Genomic DNA, 19,798 nt, shown 5'->3' on the forward strand with positions numbered 1-19,798 from the left:
TGTGAACGAAAAGAAAATGCATAGTTTTAACATTGCAACAAAAAACAGAAATTATTAATAGAATTAGAAATGGCGAAAATTTAGGAACTCTCTCCAAAGAATTTAATGTGGAGACTTCAACAATTTGCAACATCAAGAAAAATTCCAATCTATAACAGAATTTGTGTTGATTATGGACAGTGAAGGAGGATCTAGCAGAAAAAATATGATGTCAAAACCTGAAATGCCACTTTAGAGAGTGCGCTCACTTTATTTTTTTGTTTTCTTCAGAGCGAAGTTTAGGTAAACCAGTGTCTGGCCCAATGTTGTGTGAAAAAAAGCACTGGATTTTATTCAAAAATTAATAGGCAATGAAGATTTTAATGCACGCACAGGTTGGCTGAAAAACTTTAAACTGAGACACGATACACTTCTGTTAGTGTACTTTGCACTGCTGCTAAGTACTTTGTACTTAGCAGCAGTGTACTTTGAAAAGGAAGTTTGCTTCAGTTATAGTAAATTATGAGAAAGAAAACGTTTATAATATTGATGATTGATATAATATTGATATAATGTTGATGAGATGGATGTATTATGGAAAGCATTACCGAGAAAAACCTTAGCCACTAAAAGAGAAATGCCTGCAACAAGTTTTAAGTTATAATTGCTATGTGTGCAAATGACACTGGGATGCAAAGATTGTCTGTGCTTGTTATCGGTAAGTCAAAAAAACTGAGAGCACTTAAAAATCTTTCTAATTTTCCATAAAAATCATAAAAATACCTGGATGGATGTTTCTGTTTCCCGAGATTGATTTATAATTTTTTTAAAATTTAATTAATCCTATTTAATTTAATTGTAAGGTAAGATTAAATTTATTTAATCTTAACTTAAGATTGTGTAAGATTACATTTATTTAATCTTAACTTAAGATTGTGTAAGATTACATTTATTTAATCTTACCGGAAAAATTATCCAGAAAATATGGCTACCCGGAAGAGGTCTGACATCGATTATTCCAGATAACTGACGCTCTACTTACTTTTAACCTTGAGAAATGCACATAAGGTCTTCTAATACCCAAATTTGTGTGGGAATCTCAAGACCTTTAGCATTAATATTAGTAGAGGCACATGATGCAAGAAAGCAAGCTTATACAGCATCAGCCAAAAAAAAAAAAAAAACCTTCCCATTTCACTGATCCATTCATTCCAAATGCTTGTTTAGTTCTGTCTTGAATTTATTTAAGCTATGATTATTTAGCATTAGCATTAGCAAGGGCACATGATGCGTGAATGCAAGCTTATATAGCATCAGCCAAAAAACACACACCCACCCTTCTCATTTCCTCCATCCACTTGCTCCAAATGTTTGTCTAGTTCTGCCTTTAATCTGTTTAAGCAATCAACTTCTACAATGGCAGATGGAAGTTTATTTCAGCAATCAACTACCAGCTGGCTAAAGGCAAACTTACACACTTCAATCCTACAACTGTCTTTCCTTAATTTGAATTTATGCCCTCTCAGGCGATTATTCTAAGCAAGAGGGAAGAATCCCATCAGCATTGAGAATGCTCAAACCATTCAAGACTTTATACACTTCAATCAGATCACCTCGCAGGTGCCTAGTCTCCAGACACTGTAATTTGCAAAATTTAAGCCTTTCTTCGTAAGAGCAACCCTTTGTTCCATTCACTAATCTTGATGCCCTTCTCTGTACTCGTTCCAACAGCTCTACATCCTTCTTAAAATGTGGCCTCAAGACCTGCATACAGTACTCAAGGTGTGGTCTGACCATTGCCTTATACAAGGAGATAATCACCTCCTTATTCCTGTTAGAAAAATTCCTGTATGTCATTGACAAGGCACCATGAGCTACTCTTGCAGACTGTCTGCATTGCTCAGAAAACTTCATATCTGCTGCACAATTACCCCCAGGTCCTTTTCACTCTCTACCACTGTCAGTGTAGTACCACACAGTTGATACATTACTCTGAGGTTACTGCTTCCCATATGCAGTACTTTACATCTGTAAAACGTTAAACTTCAGTTGCCACCTCTCAGCCCATGTGCTCAACATTTCTAGATCCTGTTGCAGCAGCGTACTCTCATTAGTATCATTATCAACCCTGCCGACCTTCGTATCATCTGCAAATGTGGACATTAAGATTCATATACTATCATCAATATCATTAATGAATACAGAAAATAACAGTGGACCCAACACTGAACCCTGGGGGATTCCACTAATAACATTAGTCCACGAAGAGCAGTGTCCACTGATTACCACTCTGTCTTCTCCCACTCAACCATCCTTTATCCATAGCAGCAATTTGCCTCCAACGCCACACTGCTCCAATTTGTGCAGCAGTCTTCCATGTGCATCAGTGTCAAAAGCCTTACTAAGATCCAAATATATGATATCAAAATTATCATTATTATTATTATTGGCTATATGGTGCAAGGAAGCCTGAGGCTTATACTGCACCAGCCAAAAGAAAAAAATTCCCGCATTACGCTGAGAGAGAGAGCGAGAGAGAGAGAGAGAAAGAGAGAGAGAGAGAGAGAGTGTCAAAAGTCGAAGGGAATCACCAAAAAAGAGAAGAATGATGATATCCAGCGAGGACCCTGGGTGTGCCAAGCCCATACTCACCAGATGTGAGCCCCTGGGTGAATTCTTTGCATACAGTTCCTTTGTGACTAAATGATAGTATCTGATCAAATTGGTCAGACAAGACTTCCCCTTAACAAACCCATGCTGTGTCCAAGCTATAACTGAAGTCTTGTCTAGATGATCCTGCAATGTTTCTTTAACCAGTGCCTCTATTACTTTTACTGAAACAGAAGTTAAACTAACAGGTCTGTAATTACCACCCTTTGTGTCTCCCTTTGATCCTCCTTTGTGGATTAGGTTCACATTTGCACATCTCCTGTCCATGGGTACCTACCCTGAGTGCAAGGAAGATCTCATAATTATGGCCAACTGTTTGCTTACTTCCTTTGCTGCCTCCTTTAATATAACTGGATAGATTCCATCCACCCCCAGGTGCTTTTCTTATGTTTATCTTCAACAATTTCTCCTCCACTTTACTGTCAGTTATTACAAGATTATCTAGCTTACTGCCAGAGTTTAATGCACCTCTGGCATTCCCCTCCCTGAATAACTCCTAATGTGTGAATGTAGATGCAAAAAATTCATTTAGTTTGTTAGCTACCTGAGCAGGATCATCAACAGTTGAACCATCAATATCAAGTGGACCAATCTGATTCATCCCCTTCCTTCTAGTGTTTACATAAGTAAAGAACTCTTTGCTGTTTTTCTTTGCATCCTTTGCCAAAGATTTCTCGTTATCTGCCTTTGCCTGCCTAACTTCTTTTGTGACTTGGTTATAGACCAGCTTATATCTATCATAGGCTTCTGTGTCACCTGTTAATTTATATGTATTCCATGCCTTTTTCTTCTCTGCCACATGTCTAATTAATTCATCTGACATTCATTTAGGCCTAAATCTTGAACAATATTTCTTAGTTGGTATGAAAAGCCTAGTGGTTTCCAAAATTAATTCTTTGAATGCTTCCCATTTTGAATTTGCTGTTGGTAACATCATCAGTTGGTCCCACCGTATAGAATTTAAATACTGTCTCAGACCACTGTAGTCTCCTTTATGAAAGCAAAAACCCTTCCCTTTACCCCTGATGGTAGTTACCTCTTTGAGTAAATCCCACTTCAGCACACTGTGATCACTGTCACCTAGTGGTTCCTCTATCTGCAGATTCTTAATGCATGAAGAATCACTACTGATAATCAGATCAAGAGTATTACTCCTTCTATTTGCCTCTCGAACATGCTGCTGTAGAAAACAATCATCCAATAAATCCACAAAAGCCTTGCTGGTGTGTGACTGACCAACCCACAAATTCCAGTCAATCTCTGGGAAATTAAAATCCCCCATTATAAGACACTTGGATTTACTGGTCCACTCTATTTCTCTGCACAATTTCTCATTATACTCATCAGATTCATTAACCCTATAACACACACCTACTCTCCTTTTTCCTTTCCCAGTGTTTATGTTACACCAAACAGACTCAACATTGCATTGTCTACCAATATCAATTGGATACACTTCCTTAGATTTTATGTATTTCTTAACTAACAGCACAAATTTCGGTGATTTTGTGCTCTTTAAGTCTCCTCCACTAACATCATATGTGACAGATGCCACTTTTTTGAATTCCCGTGTTATTTTTTTAAAATTTGGAAACGAAATAAAATGCTCCCATGAACTTTTCCCCACCAATATTTACTAAATTATTATATAATATTTTATGATTTCACTTAAATATATAATATATAATATCAGTGTAAACACACCATAATTTACCCATTCTGAATTATGAGAAATTAAATTTTATTTTTGGTATTTAACGTACACCAGGTGAACAAAATGTTCACATTTCTTATACTCAAATTGCTGTACAGTGCCAAGTAAGAGCTATAAAATCTTGTCATAAAGATTTGTTTCTGCTGGCTAAATGCAAACAGCTACTAAGCTAACTAAAACACAGCCATTTGTGTGCCATCTGCCACCATTATGTGTTGAAATTCATGGATAAGTGACCGAAAGTTCTAAGAAATAGGATAAAAACATTCTTGATTATTAGCAGGGTTTTCTTGTTTATTTCAGTATTTTGTAATTGAGTTTAGTAAAACATAATTAATGGAAAACCATTTTTCTGTTCAGTAAAAATGATGAAAATTAATTTTTTATAATTAAAGCAAAAAAAAAAAAAAAATTATGCCATGCAAGTGCATTTGTTCCATTTTGGATGCAATCAACAGAATGTTAATTACTTGGTCCAAACAACTAAAACTTCCAGTTTCTGTCAATAAAAGTGTTTTATTTGATTTCTCCATTGAAAATTACAGAAATCTCTGTTAGTTATTGTGCAAATAGGAAAAATGCTAGATCAAGTATGAAATGCCACAAGTGTTTCAATTTATCCTTGATGTAAACAAGTGTGAGTTGCCCTCAGTAAGGCTCACCTCAGAAAGGAGCTACCTAAGTTTTCCAGTACGTAAGGTGGGGAAAGTACAAGCAAAGTCTCCAACTGATCCAAAGATGGCAGAAGATGATCCAGTTGACCCTGACAATCCACAACTAGGGCTTTCCTCTTGTCAGTAATGCATACTTATTTATATTTTATTACAGAATAATGTGATTTAAATGCATGTACATAATGTTAATGTTAAATTAAATATTAAAATTTTTGTATTATTTTACGAAAGAGAGTCTCTGTTTTTGTATACCTAGAATGTGTCCCACTGAAATACTTTATAATTGGGGTTTCAATTATGCCAATTTGATATATGCTGGCATCTCTTGGAACACAACTCTAGCATGAACCAGGAGCCCTTGTATTTATTGTTGATATATTAATTGCAAACTCCTCTCACATGGTAGTCATGCTGAAGTATAAGAAGAACTTTTTTTTATATGATCTTCCAACAAAATGTCAAGAAAACATTTCTATTAGCAGCCACTTTATAAATTTCTGAAAAGTAGTAACCAACCTTGAAACCTTCACAACCATCATTACTTGAAAGCAAAATAAAAAAAAAAAAAAACCTTGTGCTATTCATAATCTTGCTTTGATAAATTTTTAAATTTATCCTGAGCTGTGTATGCACGGTCAATGAGATCCTAGACAATATTTCAGCAATTCATGCCCTTAATCTACTCTGTCCACACAGCTGAAATTCCTAATAGCTGTTTTTAAAAATGATTTCTTTGATTTCTCCACAGAAAATTCCAGATACATAATGTTATATATCCCAAATTACATCTGGAATTATATATCAAGATATGCAATTCCAGATTTTAAGCATCACACAATTAGGAAAAATTTAGGAATTAAGTTACCCAATTATATGCATGTGTTGAGTGGTATCTGTCATGTGCAATTACTGATAGTGAACTGGCTTTACTTTACTGATTTGTGCTTTCGTCTTATCACTAACGTTTCTCTGGCTTTGTGATTGGAGGAAATTGAAGAGTCATCTGGAAACTAACTGTTGATGCATAAATCCTTCATGATTTATGCAGCTGACACCCATGTTATTGATAGGCTGGCATCCAGTTGCACATGTTCAATGAACTGCACAGGTTTTTCAATTTGAATTTTGCTCACCAAAAGATCTAAAGGGAGTTTTAATATAAAAAATGGATTTTTCATGGTTGTGTTTAAAAAAGATTGAAAATAAAAGTTGCATCAAAAAAGTAAAAAATTTTGAATTATGTTTTGCTAATTTTTCAACTGCAAACTCATTTGTTCAAAGCAACTCTGCATGCACAGAGGAAGATTGGTCCTCAATTCTTTGTATAAACTGGTAATTGGTTAATAACAAAACTTCATGGAGAATTTTCTATTGGAAGTTAAATTATAAATTTCCAAAAATCAGTGTTAAATTAAAATGAACTGTAAATGTGAATTTTTGAATAACATAACTACTATGATTATTATTAAGAAATTTTAGTTTTGCAAAATAGATAGTATTACTAACAGGGGGGATTTCAGAAATTTTCTTAAATGCTAGCTTGCTGTTGACCTTTTAAAATTGCACCTGTGCTGGGTCACTTTGACTCAGCATGCATACAAGTGTAACATTTAATACTGCATGTGCTTAGGGGTTAACTGATGATACAAACTTGTCATCATTTCATGCACAGCCCTGTACACATATGGGAATGTACTAAGTCAGTGTAGTTAATGGAGTCAAAATAAGAGCTGTGGATAAAATAATTATTGCATCAATATTTAAGGTGAAAACCAATTATGGTGCAGAGAAAGTGTGATGGAAGTTGTAAAGTAAGAAATTTGCAATGTTAATATTTAATTATTTATTAGAAAACTTTCAAGCATCGAGGTCAGCAAGACTGCTGGGGTTGATGGGACATACCCATTAATTTTGAGGAAGGTGGCAAGAGACTGTATTGCGGGTTAATTATCAGTGCATCACTGGGCTCAGGAGAGATTTCCTGAACTGAATAAGTATTGTTGTATTGCCAAAATATAAAGGCAGTTCTAAGAGTGAAGTGGGTAACACTGACCAGAAGCAATGATCACGAGTGCAGTACAGGATCATTTAGACAGAAGCAGAATTCTGAAACAAGGCATGGTTTTCTAAACCATGCCTTGTTTCAGACACAATTGGAGAGAGTATACATTGAGAGCCATGTCAATCAATTTGGCCTAGAGAGAATGGGCAAGGCTCATGGGGTAGAATTTTTCTCAGTGTGGTCTGTGCTTGTTAACAGTAAAGACTTTTTACAGGGATGGGATACGCTTGAATATAAGGGGTGCAAGAATAATTGCTGATGCTATCGAGGCAGTGATAGGTGGGTGGGAAAACTGCTAGCAGAGGTGAAAGTGATTCTTGCATTGCCACTATTGGTATATGCAGCAGCCTCGAAAGCAAGGTGTCTGGGATTTCAGACCCTGCTGTGGGTCATCATCGAACACATGAATATATGGCCTGTGTTAGGGTAACTAGGAGCAAGACTATGTGCATGTATACTTGCATGTACATTAATGCTAGGAACATTGTTAATATATTTGATGAATTTGAAATACTGATTAAGTCGTTGAATGCAAACATTGTAGGAATAGTGGAAACGTGGTGTCACTCAGACATGAGTGATGCTGAATTTGAATATGGGGAGTATAATGTGTATACAGGAAGAACAGACAGCACAGGAGAGGTGGATGGGTTATGCTCTTGTTGAGAAAAATATTAAATTAAAGGTAGTGCATCCAGTTGTCATGGGTGATGAGTGCAATGTTGAGTCAGTTTGGTGTGATATAAGCAAACCAAACACACTCCTACTCTCAATTTTGGAAATACAAAATTGAGAGTAGGAGTGTGTTATTGGCCTAATGATTGTGATAAGTGTATACCAAACATCTATACAGGGAAATACAGTGGGCCAGCAAATTGGAATGTCTCATAATAGGGGATTTTAACTATACCAAACATCTATACAGGGAAATACAGTGGGCCAGCAAATTGGAATGTCTCATAATAGGGGATTTTAACTTTCCAGACATTGACTGGAATTTGTGGGTTAGTCACTCACACACTAGCAAGATGTTTGTAGATGACTGTTTTCTATAGCAACATGTTAGAGGCAACAAGAGGCCACAATACTCTTGAACTGGTTATCAGTAATGATTCTTCATGCATTAAGAATCTGCAGGTAAAACGCCTATTGGGTGGCAGAAAACACAGTCTACTAATGTGGAATTTAATCAAAGACATATTTACTGTCAAGGGTAAAGGAAAAGGCTTTTGCTTTTGTAAGGGTGACTGCAGAGGTTGCAGACAGTTTTTAAGGTGCCTCTGTAGCCAGGTGGGCAGGAGCAAGTGTGTGGCACATACTTCTTGATTAGACCGGGGTTCGAGCCTGTGACCACCAAATACAGAGGATGCGGAAATGTCAGGGAATGACCATCGTATATCCTTGGAGCAATATGCCTTAGTTGCTAATGCTCCTAAAAACCAAACAAAAACAGTTTTTAAATTGTGTGCAGTGGGACCAACTGATGATGTTACCAACAGCATATTCTAAATGGGGAAGTATTCAGGAAAGTAATCTGAGAAGCTACTATGCTTTTTATACCAACAAAGAAATACTGTTGAGAGCTTAGAATTAAATGGATGTCAGATGAACTATTGAGACCATGGCAGAGAAGAAAAGTGCATGGGATGCATATAAATTATCAGGTGAAACAGAAACCTATGGTAGATATAAATTAGTCTCTGGTTAAGTCACAAAGAAGGTTAGGCAATCTAAAACAGTTATGAGAAGTCTCTGCAAATAATGTAAATAAAAACAGCAAACACCTCTATGCTTATATTAAAAGTAGAAGGAAGGGGATGAATCAGATTGGTCCACTTGATATCAATGGTTCAACTGTTGATGATCCTGCTCAGCTAGCTGACAAACTGAATGAGCATTTTGCATCTACATTCACACATGAGGAATTCATTAGGGTAGGGGGTGCCAAAAGTTTATCAAACTCTAACGAGGAGCTAAATGACCTTGTGATAATTGAAAGGAAAGTGAAGGAGAAACTGTTGAGGATGGACATAAGAAAGGCACCCGGGGGGAGATGGAATCTATCCAATTATATTAAGAGAGGCAGCAAAGGAGGTAAGCAAACCCTTAGCCATAATTTTGAGAGCATCCTTGGATTCGGGGGTCCCTATGGATTGGAAAAGTGTGAAAATATATTCCCAATTCATAAAGGGGGGGATCAAAAGGTGACACAAGTAATAACAGACCTGTTAGCTTAATGTCTGTTCCAGAAAAAATAATGGAATCACTGGTTAAAGAAGAAATGCAGGACCATTTTGGACAAGCATGTAATATTACTGCAATCACAGCATGGATTTGTCAAGGGGCAGTCTTGCCCAACAAATCTGATAGGTATTTGTTGGGCAAGACCACCCAACTATGATGCAGTTGACAAGGAACTGGATGCAAAAAAATAATTTTGACATCATATACTTAGATTTCAGGAAGGCTTTTGATATTGTTGCAAGTAAAAGACTGCTGTACAAGCTGGAGCAATGTGACATTAAGGGCAAGTTACTATTGTGGACAAAGGGATGGTTAAATGGAAGAAGACAGAGAGTGGTTATCAATGGCACTGCTCTTCGTGGACTAATTGTATTAGTGGAGTTCCCCAGAGTTGAGTGCTGGGTCCATTGTTGTTTTCAATATTTATTAATGACACTGATGAAGGTATATTTAATGTCTAAGTTTTCAGATGATACAAGGGTTGCAGGGTGGTTAACAACAGTCATCAGGGTGAATTACTGCAACAAGATCTGGGAGCATTAGCATTCATTGAGGCATATGATGCAAAAAAGCAAACTTATAGAGCATCAGCCAAAAAAAAAAAAAAAAATCTTCCCATTTCACCCATCTGGTCACTCCAAATTTTTGTCTAGTTCAGCCTTAAATTTATTTAAGCTATTCTCTATATTCATTCTAGCAACTCTACATCCTTCCTAAAATGAGTCATCCAGACCCATGCGCAGTACTCAAAGTGTGGACTGACCATTGCTTTATACAAAGGTATAATCACTGCCTTGTCTCTGCTAGCAAAATTCCTATATATCATTGCCAGAACTCCATGACCTGCTCTAGCAGTCCAACTGCACTGATCAGAGAACTTCATATCTGACTGCACAATTACCCCCAGGTCTTTTTCATTCTCCACCTCCTGAGTGTAGTACCACACAGTTGGTATGTTTCTCTTGGGTTGCTGCTAACCATATGCACAGTACTTTGCATTTGTCAATATTAAACTTCAGTTGCCACTTCTCAGCCCATCTACCTAACTTTTATAGATCCTGTTGCACTACCATACTATCTTTACTATCATTAACAACCCTGCCAACCTTTGTATCATCTGCAAACTTAGACATTAAGCCTGATATACCTTCATCAATATCATTAATAAATACACAGAACAACAGTGGGCCCAGCACCGAACCCCAGGGGCTCCACTAATAACATTAGTTCATATAGAGCAGTGTCCATTTATTACCACTCTCTGCCGTCTCCTCATCCAAATTGGGTTGATGGGCTGAGAGATGGTAGTTGAAGTTTAATATTGACAAATGCAAGGTACTGCACATGGATAGTAATAATCCCAAAGTAAGTTATCAACTGTGTGGTACTACATTCAGGATAGTGGAAAATGAAAAAGACCTGTGGTCAGACATTAAAGGCATTTTGCAGTCAGACATGAAATTCTCTGAGCAGGGCAGGCCTGCTGCCGGGACAGTTCATGGTGTTTTGTCAATGAAATACAGAAACTTTGCTAGCAGGGATAAGAAGGTGATTATCCTTTTGTACAAGGCCATGGTTAGGCTGCATCTTGAGTACTTTATACAGGTCTGGAGGCCTCACTTTAGGAAGGATGTAGAACTGCTGGAACGGGTGCTAAGATGGGGATACCAGATTGGTGAAGGGAACAAAAGGGCTCTCTTACCAAGAAATGCTTTGGTTCTGCAAATCGCAGCATCATGAATCCAGGCACCTGTGGGGAGATCTGATTGAGGTGTTTAAAGCCTTGATTGGATTGAGTAAGCTGAATGTTAATGATATTCTTCCATTTGCTGAAATTACACACGAGGGGAGGCACAAATTCAAGTTGAGGAAGCATGGTTGCAGGATAGATGTGTAGAAGTTTGTCTTCGGTCAGCTGGTGGTTGATTGTTGGAACACGCTTTCAACTATGGTTGTGGAAGATGATGGGTTGAATAAATTCTAGGGAGAACTAGACAAATTCTTGGAGGGTACAAATGGGTGAACTGGTTGTTTTTTTTTTTTTTTTTGGATGATGCTATATAAGCTTGCTTTCTTGCATCATTTGCCATTACTACTACTACTACTACTATTAAAGACAAAATCATGTTTAATGAACTGAATTAGCTATTTTGATAGTTTCATTCATGAGCTAGATGTAGGAGATTTTTGCATTGCGTACTAGTGGCGTAACTTAAGACAGACCATCTATGGTGTAAAATTATATACATGCGAACGATCTTGCTATTTCCTGTCAATCATTGAGCATGGCTATTATTGAAAGACAACTGCATCTATATTCACGTATCAGTAATTCTTTAGGGTAGGGATGCCAGAAGTTTATCAAACTCTAATAAGGAGCTAAATGACCTTGTGAAAACTTAAAGGAAAGTGGAGGAGAAATTGTTGAGGATGGACATAAAAAGGCACCTGGGGTAGTAGTAGTAGTGGCATGTAATGCAAGAAAGCAAGTGTATGAGCTTATGCAGCACCAGCCAAATAAAAAAAAAAAAAAAAAAACACCATTCCCTCCAAATGCCTGTCCAGTTCCTCATTAAATTTATCCAACCTATCAACTTCCACAATGACAGATGGAAGTTTGTTCCAGCAATTAACCACCAGCTGGCAATAGATGTGCAGAAGTTTGCCTTTAGCCAGCAGGTGGTTGATTGCTGGAAGAAACTTCTGCCTGATGTTGTGAAGATTGGATAGCTTGAATAAATTCATGGAAGAATGAGAAAATAGTTGGAGGTGATGGACGAGTGAAATGGGAACATAGGCTGATCGAAAAAATTTTTCTGGGGGGGAGCAGAAGTTCTCACATCAATTATGGTAGTCTAGCTTATCTTGGCATTATGTGTACAGACATCAAGGTAGTGTGTAATGCTATTTTGGTAAAAGCATTATATTTTTCATATCAGGAGAATCTTCACAGGAATTCCAATGACGCGTGGTTGCTGCAGTATCTGCTTACCTTTCTTTCCTTTTCTAACTGGCACAACAGTATGTTTAGATATGATGTTGTTTCTAATTCCAATTTGGGGGGCATGTGGCTCCATGTTCCTCCCCTAAATCCACCTGTGGATGGGAAGATTTTTTTTTTTTTAATATGGGTATAGGATTCCTTATCTGGAAAGCTTGGGATATAATGGTTGCCAGTTTTTGATTTTCTAGGATGGGGTCTCTTTGTAGAAATGAATGTAGTCAACTCATTAATGTAAGCATTGGCTTAAGATAGATAGATTATAATTTTTGCTATGTTTGTCTTTTGATTTACAATTGGGATTTTTTTATCAAATAAAATTAATAGTGAAACATTATTTATTTACATGTAGCAGTGGGTAAATTCAGAATATATGATGCCAATAGCTGCTCTGGTAACTTTGTTTCCCATGTGTGAATAGTCTGGAAAGGCAAACATAGCAAGGTATGCCATGTTGAGAAACAAAAATTCAGTTCACAAAAAAGTTCACAACTAAAGCATTATTTTTATATATGTAATATGAAATATTTGTAAAAGAGTAAGAGAAGTTTATCTCAATATGATAAAAAAAATATGAAATTTAATATGAAATGTAGAACAGCCCCAGGTTTGTATAAAACTAGGCTTTTCTAACTTGTCAGAATGTGTGACAAATTTAATCTCCACAAGAAAGCCAGTGATTGTTAATTTTTCCAATTCTACTTTAAAGATGAGTTTAGGATGAATGTTGATAATAATAAAGCAAAATGCATGGAACACTTCTAAACTATGATTATATACTACCATGATATCATGAGCTGTAATGGGACAGATCACTGTTTTCAAGCTAAACAGAAGGTTCTCAGTGGTGTCACCTGGCTTCTGGATGAAGAGTCACAAAATATTGGTCTACAGATAAATCAGTAATGTTATTGTCTATGGGCAAGAAAATGCTAGCATAACCTACTTGAATTTGAATATTCAATACTTTGATGAGGGTTGATTTGATTCCAGGGACATGAAAATATGGTGTACAGAAACAATCCATACAGAGTTGCAGAATTAAAGGCAGACATCACAGCTGCCATTGTAAGGCATAGAGTTCCTCCTTTGGAGCAGCATTATGATAAAGACCAAAAAAAAATTAGCAATCAGTGAAACAAATATCCTGATAATTTATTTGAACGATTAAACTGGCAGCTCTATTTAAATACAAGAATATAAACAAATATAAAAATACATTAAATTCTATATAAACAAATACGAAAATAATTTGTTAAGCCTAGTTTATCAAAAAGTTTCACTTACAAGCTACTCTGTCTCCATTTGAATTTGGAGAAACATCTCTATCATCCCAGTCATTCACGTTAGCATACTTTTTCAATTCAAGAATTTTGCCAGGACACAACTTAGAGTTGAAGTGAAAGAAAATCTTCCCTTTCTTTATTTCTAATTGGTTATGGCGATGTTCCCAGTCCCAGAGCTCTTGAAGATTTTGGTTGTCTAGAACTAGAAAAGCATATCTAAAGAATAAAAAAAAAAAAAAACAAGGAGCTTATCAGAATAAACCAGTACAGGTGCTAATAACAGTGGTATAATTTTCATATTACTTTAGAGTAACATATACAACAAATTATATCTGCAATAAGGCCTCTAAGGTTGGGATTATTCATACCACAAATTTAAACAGATACACCAACCATTTAAAACTGATTTAATAATAAAATAAAATGATACAAAAGACTGTAAAATAATATTTACAAAAATTGATTATTTACAAAAACTAGTTTAAGACAAAAATAAAATAAAATAAAATAAGCAAATATGTTAAAATGCATTAAAATATAAATTTAAAAGCGATAAAAACGCTATTGAAACTTTCGGAGGTGTCTGCCTCTTTCCTCAGCAATAATGAAACTTAAACGACACATCCTTAAATACCAGGTTCACGGCACACGTGGATGACCAGGTGCATACTCGGTATTCCTTTCATGTATACCAGAACCGGAAGTGGCCTGGGGGCGTGGACAACTAAAACGTTTATCTCTGGCAAAAACCACCGCCTCAAAAAGGGGGTGAAGTTGTACTCCCCTATCTCTATTCATGCTATTGTTGCCAGAGGATCCAATCCACAGACTTTCCAGCCACTTGCAGTCCCAGAATCTATGCACCCGGTCAAGGATGACAGCGTTGTCGGGGGCGACCTGGTGTTGTTTTTCCCAATAGTGTTCGGTAATGGCGGATTTACTGAGCTCTGCGGTTCGTATCGCCCTTGAATGTTCCCCCAGACGGTCCTTAAGATGCTGTCCTGTCTCCCCCACGTAACATTTCCCACAATCCGGGCATGTGATCTCATATACGACCCCACTACTAGAATCCCTAGTAATGGGGTCTTTGACCTTTAACATTACTGCATGCAACCTCTGGCCCGGGAGCTGCACACAGTGTGTCTGAAAGTCGCGAAGCATCCTCGCAATGCGATCTGACAGGCCCGGATAGTAGGGAACATACACTGTGGTAAGCGGTACAGGCGGAACTACCCGATTGGGCTCTTCCTCTCTATTGTATTTATCAATGACCCTCTGGGGGTAACTGCATCTCATAAGATCCGTCGTAATTTGCCTAATTTCCTTCTCCCCCTCCTCAGAGGTGTTACAATGTGTCCTCACCCTACCCAAAAGTGCTCTGGCCGCACTATTTTTAGGCCGGGCAGTCTGTGCCGACCTATAATGTGTATACTGGCCCCTACACATTGGTTTCCAATAAACCTTAGTTCTAAGTCTGGGGCCTTCCCTATACACCATCATGTCCAGAAATGGGAGGGTGCCATCTATTTCTACCTCCGAGGTGAATTTTATAAAGGGGGAGAAACCATTGAGAAATGAGACCACATCTTCCTCTCTCCCCTTCTTTACAATAGTGAACGTGTCATCGACATATCGTTTCCACTTACGCATGGGGAACTCCAATCTCACAAAAACCCTATTCTCTAATTCCTCCATAGCCAGATTTGCGACAATGGTGCTGATTGGAGAACCCATGGCTGTGCCATGAACCTGCTTATACATCACTCCTTGGAAAACCAAGGTTGTACTAGAAAGACATAATTCAACAGCACAACATATATCATCTACGTTTAGGTGGGATCTAGCACTTAAGGTATCATCCTTCTGTAAAGCCAATTTCACACATTCTACCCCATGTGCTATGGGGATACACGTGAATAATGATACCACGTCCAATGACATCATCATCTCATCCTCCCCTATATCTTGACTCCTTACAAAGTTCACAAATTCTGGTACCACAAGTGGCTGGAAAGTCTGTGGATTGGATCCTCTGGCAACAATAGCATGAATAGAGATAGGGGAGTACGACTTCATCCCCTTTTTGAGGCGGTGGTTTTTGCCAGAGATAAGTGTTTTAGTTTTCCATGCCCCCAGGCCACTTCCGGTTCTGGTATATGTGAAAGGAATACTGAGTATGTGCCTGGTCATCCACGTGTGCCGTGAACCTGGTATTGAAGGATGTAGTAGTAGTAGTAGTAGTAGTAGTAGTAGTGGCACTTGATGCAAGAAAGCAAGTGTAGGAGCTGATGCAGCATCAGCCAAAAAAAAAAAAAAAAAAAAAAAATCACACCATACCCTCCAATTGCCTGTCCAGTTCCTCCTTAAATTTCTTTAACCTATCAACTTCCACAACGACAGATGGAAGTTTGTTCCAGCAATTAACCACCTGCTGGCTAAAGGCAAATTTCCGCACATCTATTCTACATCTATCCTTTCTTAATTTGAACTTATGTCCCCGTAGGTTCGTATTCTGAACAAGTGGGAGGATCCCATCAGAATTCAGCGTGCTCAACCCATTCAAGGCCTTATAGACCTCAATCAGATCACCGCGCAGGTGCCTAGTCTCCAGCCACTGCAATTTGCAGAACTTAAGCCTCTCTTGGTAAGAGGATCCCTTCATTCCCCTCACCAATCGTGTTGCTCTTCTCTGTACACGCTCAAGCAAATCTACATCCTTCCTAAAATGAGGCCTCCAGACCTGTACGCAGTACTCAAGGCGTGGCCTGACCATTGCCTTATACAGAGGGACAATCACCTCCTTTTCCCTGCTAGCAAAATTCCTATATATCATTGACAAAACCCCATGACCTGCCCTAGCAGCCTGTCTACATTGCTCAGAAAACTTCATATCTGACTGCACAATTACTCCCAGGTCTTTTTCATTTTCTACCACCTTAAGTGTAGTACCACACAGTTGGTACGTTTCTCTGGGGTTACGTCTACCCATATGCAGTACTTTGCATTTGTCAAGGTTAAACTTCAGTTGCCACTTCTTAGCCCATCTGCCCAAATTATCTAGATCCTGTTGCAGTAGCACACTGCCATTACTGTCATTAACAACCCTGCCAACCTTCGTGTCATCTGCAAACTTCGACATTAAGCCTGATATACCTTCATCAATATCATTGATAAATATACAAAACAACAGTGGACCCAACACCGAACCCTGTGGGACTCCACTAATAACATTAGTCCACGAAGAGCAGCACCCATTGATTACCACCCTCTGTCTTCTCCCACTTAACCATCCTTTTATCCATTGTAGCAACTTACCGTTAATACCATTCTGCTCCAATTTGTACAGTAGTCTTCCATGCGCAACAGTGTCAAAAGCTTTCCTGAAATCCAAGTATATGATATCAAAATTATTTTTTGCATCCAGTTCCTTTGTGACCACATCATAATATCCTATCAAATTTGTCAGACAAGACTTTCCCTTAACAAACCCATGCTGTGTCTGAATTATTGCTGCAGTCTTGTCTAGATGATCCTGCAATGCATCTTTAACCAGTGACTCCATTATTTTACCCCAGAACAGAAGTTAAACTAACTGGTCTGTAATTACTCGTGTCACCCTTCGATCCCCCTTTGTGAATTGGGGATACATTTGCACATCTCCAGTCCATGGCGACCTCCCCTGAGTCCAAGGATGCCCTCATAATTATGGCTAAGGGTTTGCTTAGTTTCTTTGCCGCCTCCTTTAATATAACTGGATAGATCCCATCCACCTCAGGTGCCTTTCTTATGTTTAACTTCAACAATTTCTCCTCCACTTTGCTCTCAGTTATTACAAAATCATTAAGCACCCTGCTACAATTTGATAACCTTCTGCCATTTTCAAACCTTAATAACTCTTCATGTGTGAATGTAGATGCAAAATACTCATTCAGTTTGTTTGCTATCTGAGCAGGATCATCAACAGTCGAACCATCAATGTCAAGTGGACCAATCATATTCAGCCCCTTCCTTTTAGAGTTTATATAAGTAAAGAAATCCTTGCTGTTTTTCTTAGCATCTTTTGCCAAAGATTTCTCGTAATCCGCCTTTGCCTGCCGAACCTCCTTTGTGACCTGATTACAGACTAGCTTATATCTGCTACAGGCTTCTGCGTCGCCTGATAATTTATATGCATCCCATGCATTTTTCTTCTCTGTCACGAGTCTCATTAGTTCATTTGATAACCATTTAGGCCTAAACTTTTGATTTAAATTTAGTAGTATAACATTATTTTGTGATTTTCTGATTAATTTGGTGTATTTATTCTTTACTCGGCCTTGTAATTGCATAAAAGTATCGGTAAAGGTTTCCACGTGTTTCAACTCCGCTAACCGTTCGTAATTTTCCCGCCTTTGTGATACGATATACCGTACTCGATAGCGTTAGTTGAACTTCGTTAGCAGTTAAATTGTACGTTTAAATAAATACATATAACGACTTAGATTACAAACGTAATATAATTAATTTTATTTAACATAATTAATTATACATATAACCACTTAGGTTACGTAACATAAATAATTAGTAAAAACAAATAATTAATACATAACTTGATACGAAAGTTATATAAAGGGATTTCGCAGATAACACTCGTTACTGAAACGTAAATATTTCGTAGATAACACTCGTTACTGAAACGTAAATATTCCGTAGATAACACTCGTTACTGAAAAATAAATATAGCGTTATAACTGTGTTTGGATACAAGTTTAGGATTTAATTTTGTACAGAAATTGAAATTTTATTGAAAGTAAATCTAAATCGTGACTCAAACCAGAGCAGCAAAGCAAAGGGCTCAAGCTAATGGGAATGCTGTGACCCAGGGGAGAACTGAGGGGGGCAGTTGTCCTCTGAATCACAGCCTTGTAAGATGCACTATTTGCTTGATGTTTGCGGAGCAGTCAAGTATGGGACATGATACTGCCATGGGGGATGTCTTTGTGTGTGTGCGATGCAAGGAGTGTAAGGAGATAAGGCGACAACTCAGCGTTGTTATGGGCCTATATGAGAGCTTGAAGGATAGGGTGGATGCCCTCGAAGGATTACAAGTGAGGGGCCCATCAAGCTCTCAGCTGCCCACACCAATGCCAGAGCTTGCACTTGGTCATCGCGGAACACAGCGGCAACCCCCAAGGCAGAATGCGCTGGTCCCAAAGGAACTAGTAGTTGTTGGTGACTCTATTGTCAGGGAAACGGGAAACATGCTTTGTATAAAGGATAGGTGGAATAGGACCAGGGTATGTCTGCCAGGGGCAAAAGTTGATGACGTTGTAGAGCGGATATCATCTTTTAAGGGCACAAAAGGTGATATAGTTGTACACGTTGGCACTAATGACATTAAGAGTAGGAGACCGGCGGAATTACTTGACAAGTACAGGTCACTGATGAAAAAAAGCCGTGAATTAGGGTTGAAATTGAAAGTGTCTGCAATTCTGCCCAGACACGATAGGAGGGAGTATATGATGAGAGCCCTGTCAATCAATTCGGCCCTGGAAAGATTGTGCAGGGCTCAAGGGGTAGAATTTTTTTCAGCCTGGTCTGTACTTGTTAACAGGAGAGACTGCTTCTACAGGGATGGGATACACTTAAATAGAAAGGGTGCAAGAATGTTTGCTGATGCTATCGAGGCAATGTTAGGTGGGTCGGAAAACTGCTAGATTGGGGGGATACAAGGACTAATAGATTAACAGTAGCCACTGGCAGAGGTGAAAGTGATTCTTGCACTGCTTCTATTGGAATGAGCCGCAGCCTGGAAAATAAGATGCAGGATATTTCAGAGACTGCTGGGAATCATTGGGGTACAAGTAAACACATGGGTTGTGTTAGGGTAGCTAAGAAAAAGAACAGGTGCATGTATACTTGTGTGTACACCAATGCTAGGAGTTTAGTAAATAAATTTGATGAATTTGAGGTATTGCTCAAAACATCAAAGGCAGATATTGTGGGGATTTCAGAGACGTGGTGTCACACAGATATAAGAAATGCAGAACTGGAATTTGGGGAGTACAATGTCTACAGAAAGGATAGACAGGATAGGAAGGGAGGAGGGGTTATGCTATTAGTTAAAAAACACATAAAATCCAAGGAAGTGAAGCCAGTCGACATCGCTGGACAGTGCAGTGTCGAGTC

At 38.1% G+C, this 19,798-nt stretch overlaps 1 protein-coding gene across 1 annotated transcript in view; it reads right to left on the bottom strand.

Moving 5' to 3' along the window:
• The window catches only part of LOC150083254 (insulin-like peptide receptor), a 503,669-nt gene that overhangs the window by 346,418 nt on the left and 137,453 nt on the right, over positions 1–19,798 (bottom strand). Inside the window, exon 7 of the mRNA XM_090378451.1 lies at positions 13,632–13,846. Within this exon, the coding sequence (XP_090234577.1) occupies positions 13,632–13,846 (215 nt within the window). The remainder of the gene's footprint in view (positions 1–13,631; positions 13,847–19,798) is intronic.

This window comes from Mastigoproctus giganteus, chromosome 7, assembly GCF_048544385.1.
Source record: "Mastigoproctus giganteus isolate SK-2022 chromosome 7, ASM4854438v1, whole genome shotgun sequence".
NCBI classification, from domain to species: Eukaryota; Metazoa; Arthropoda; class Arachnida; order Uropygi; family Thelyphonidae; genus Mastigoproctus; species Mastigoproctus giganteus.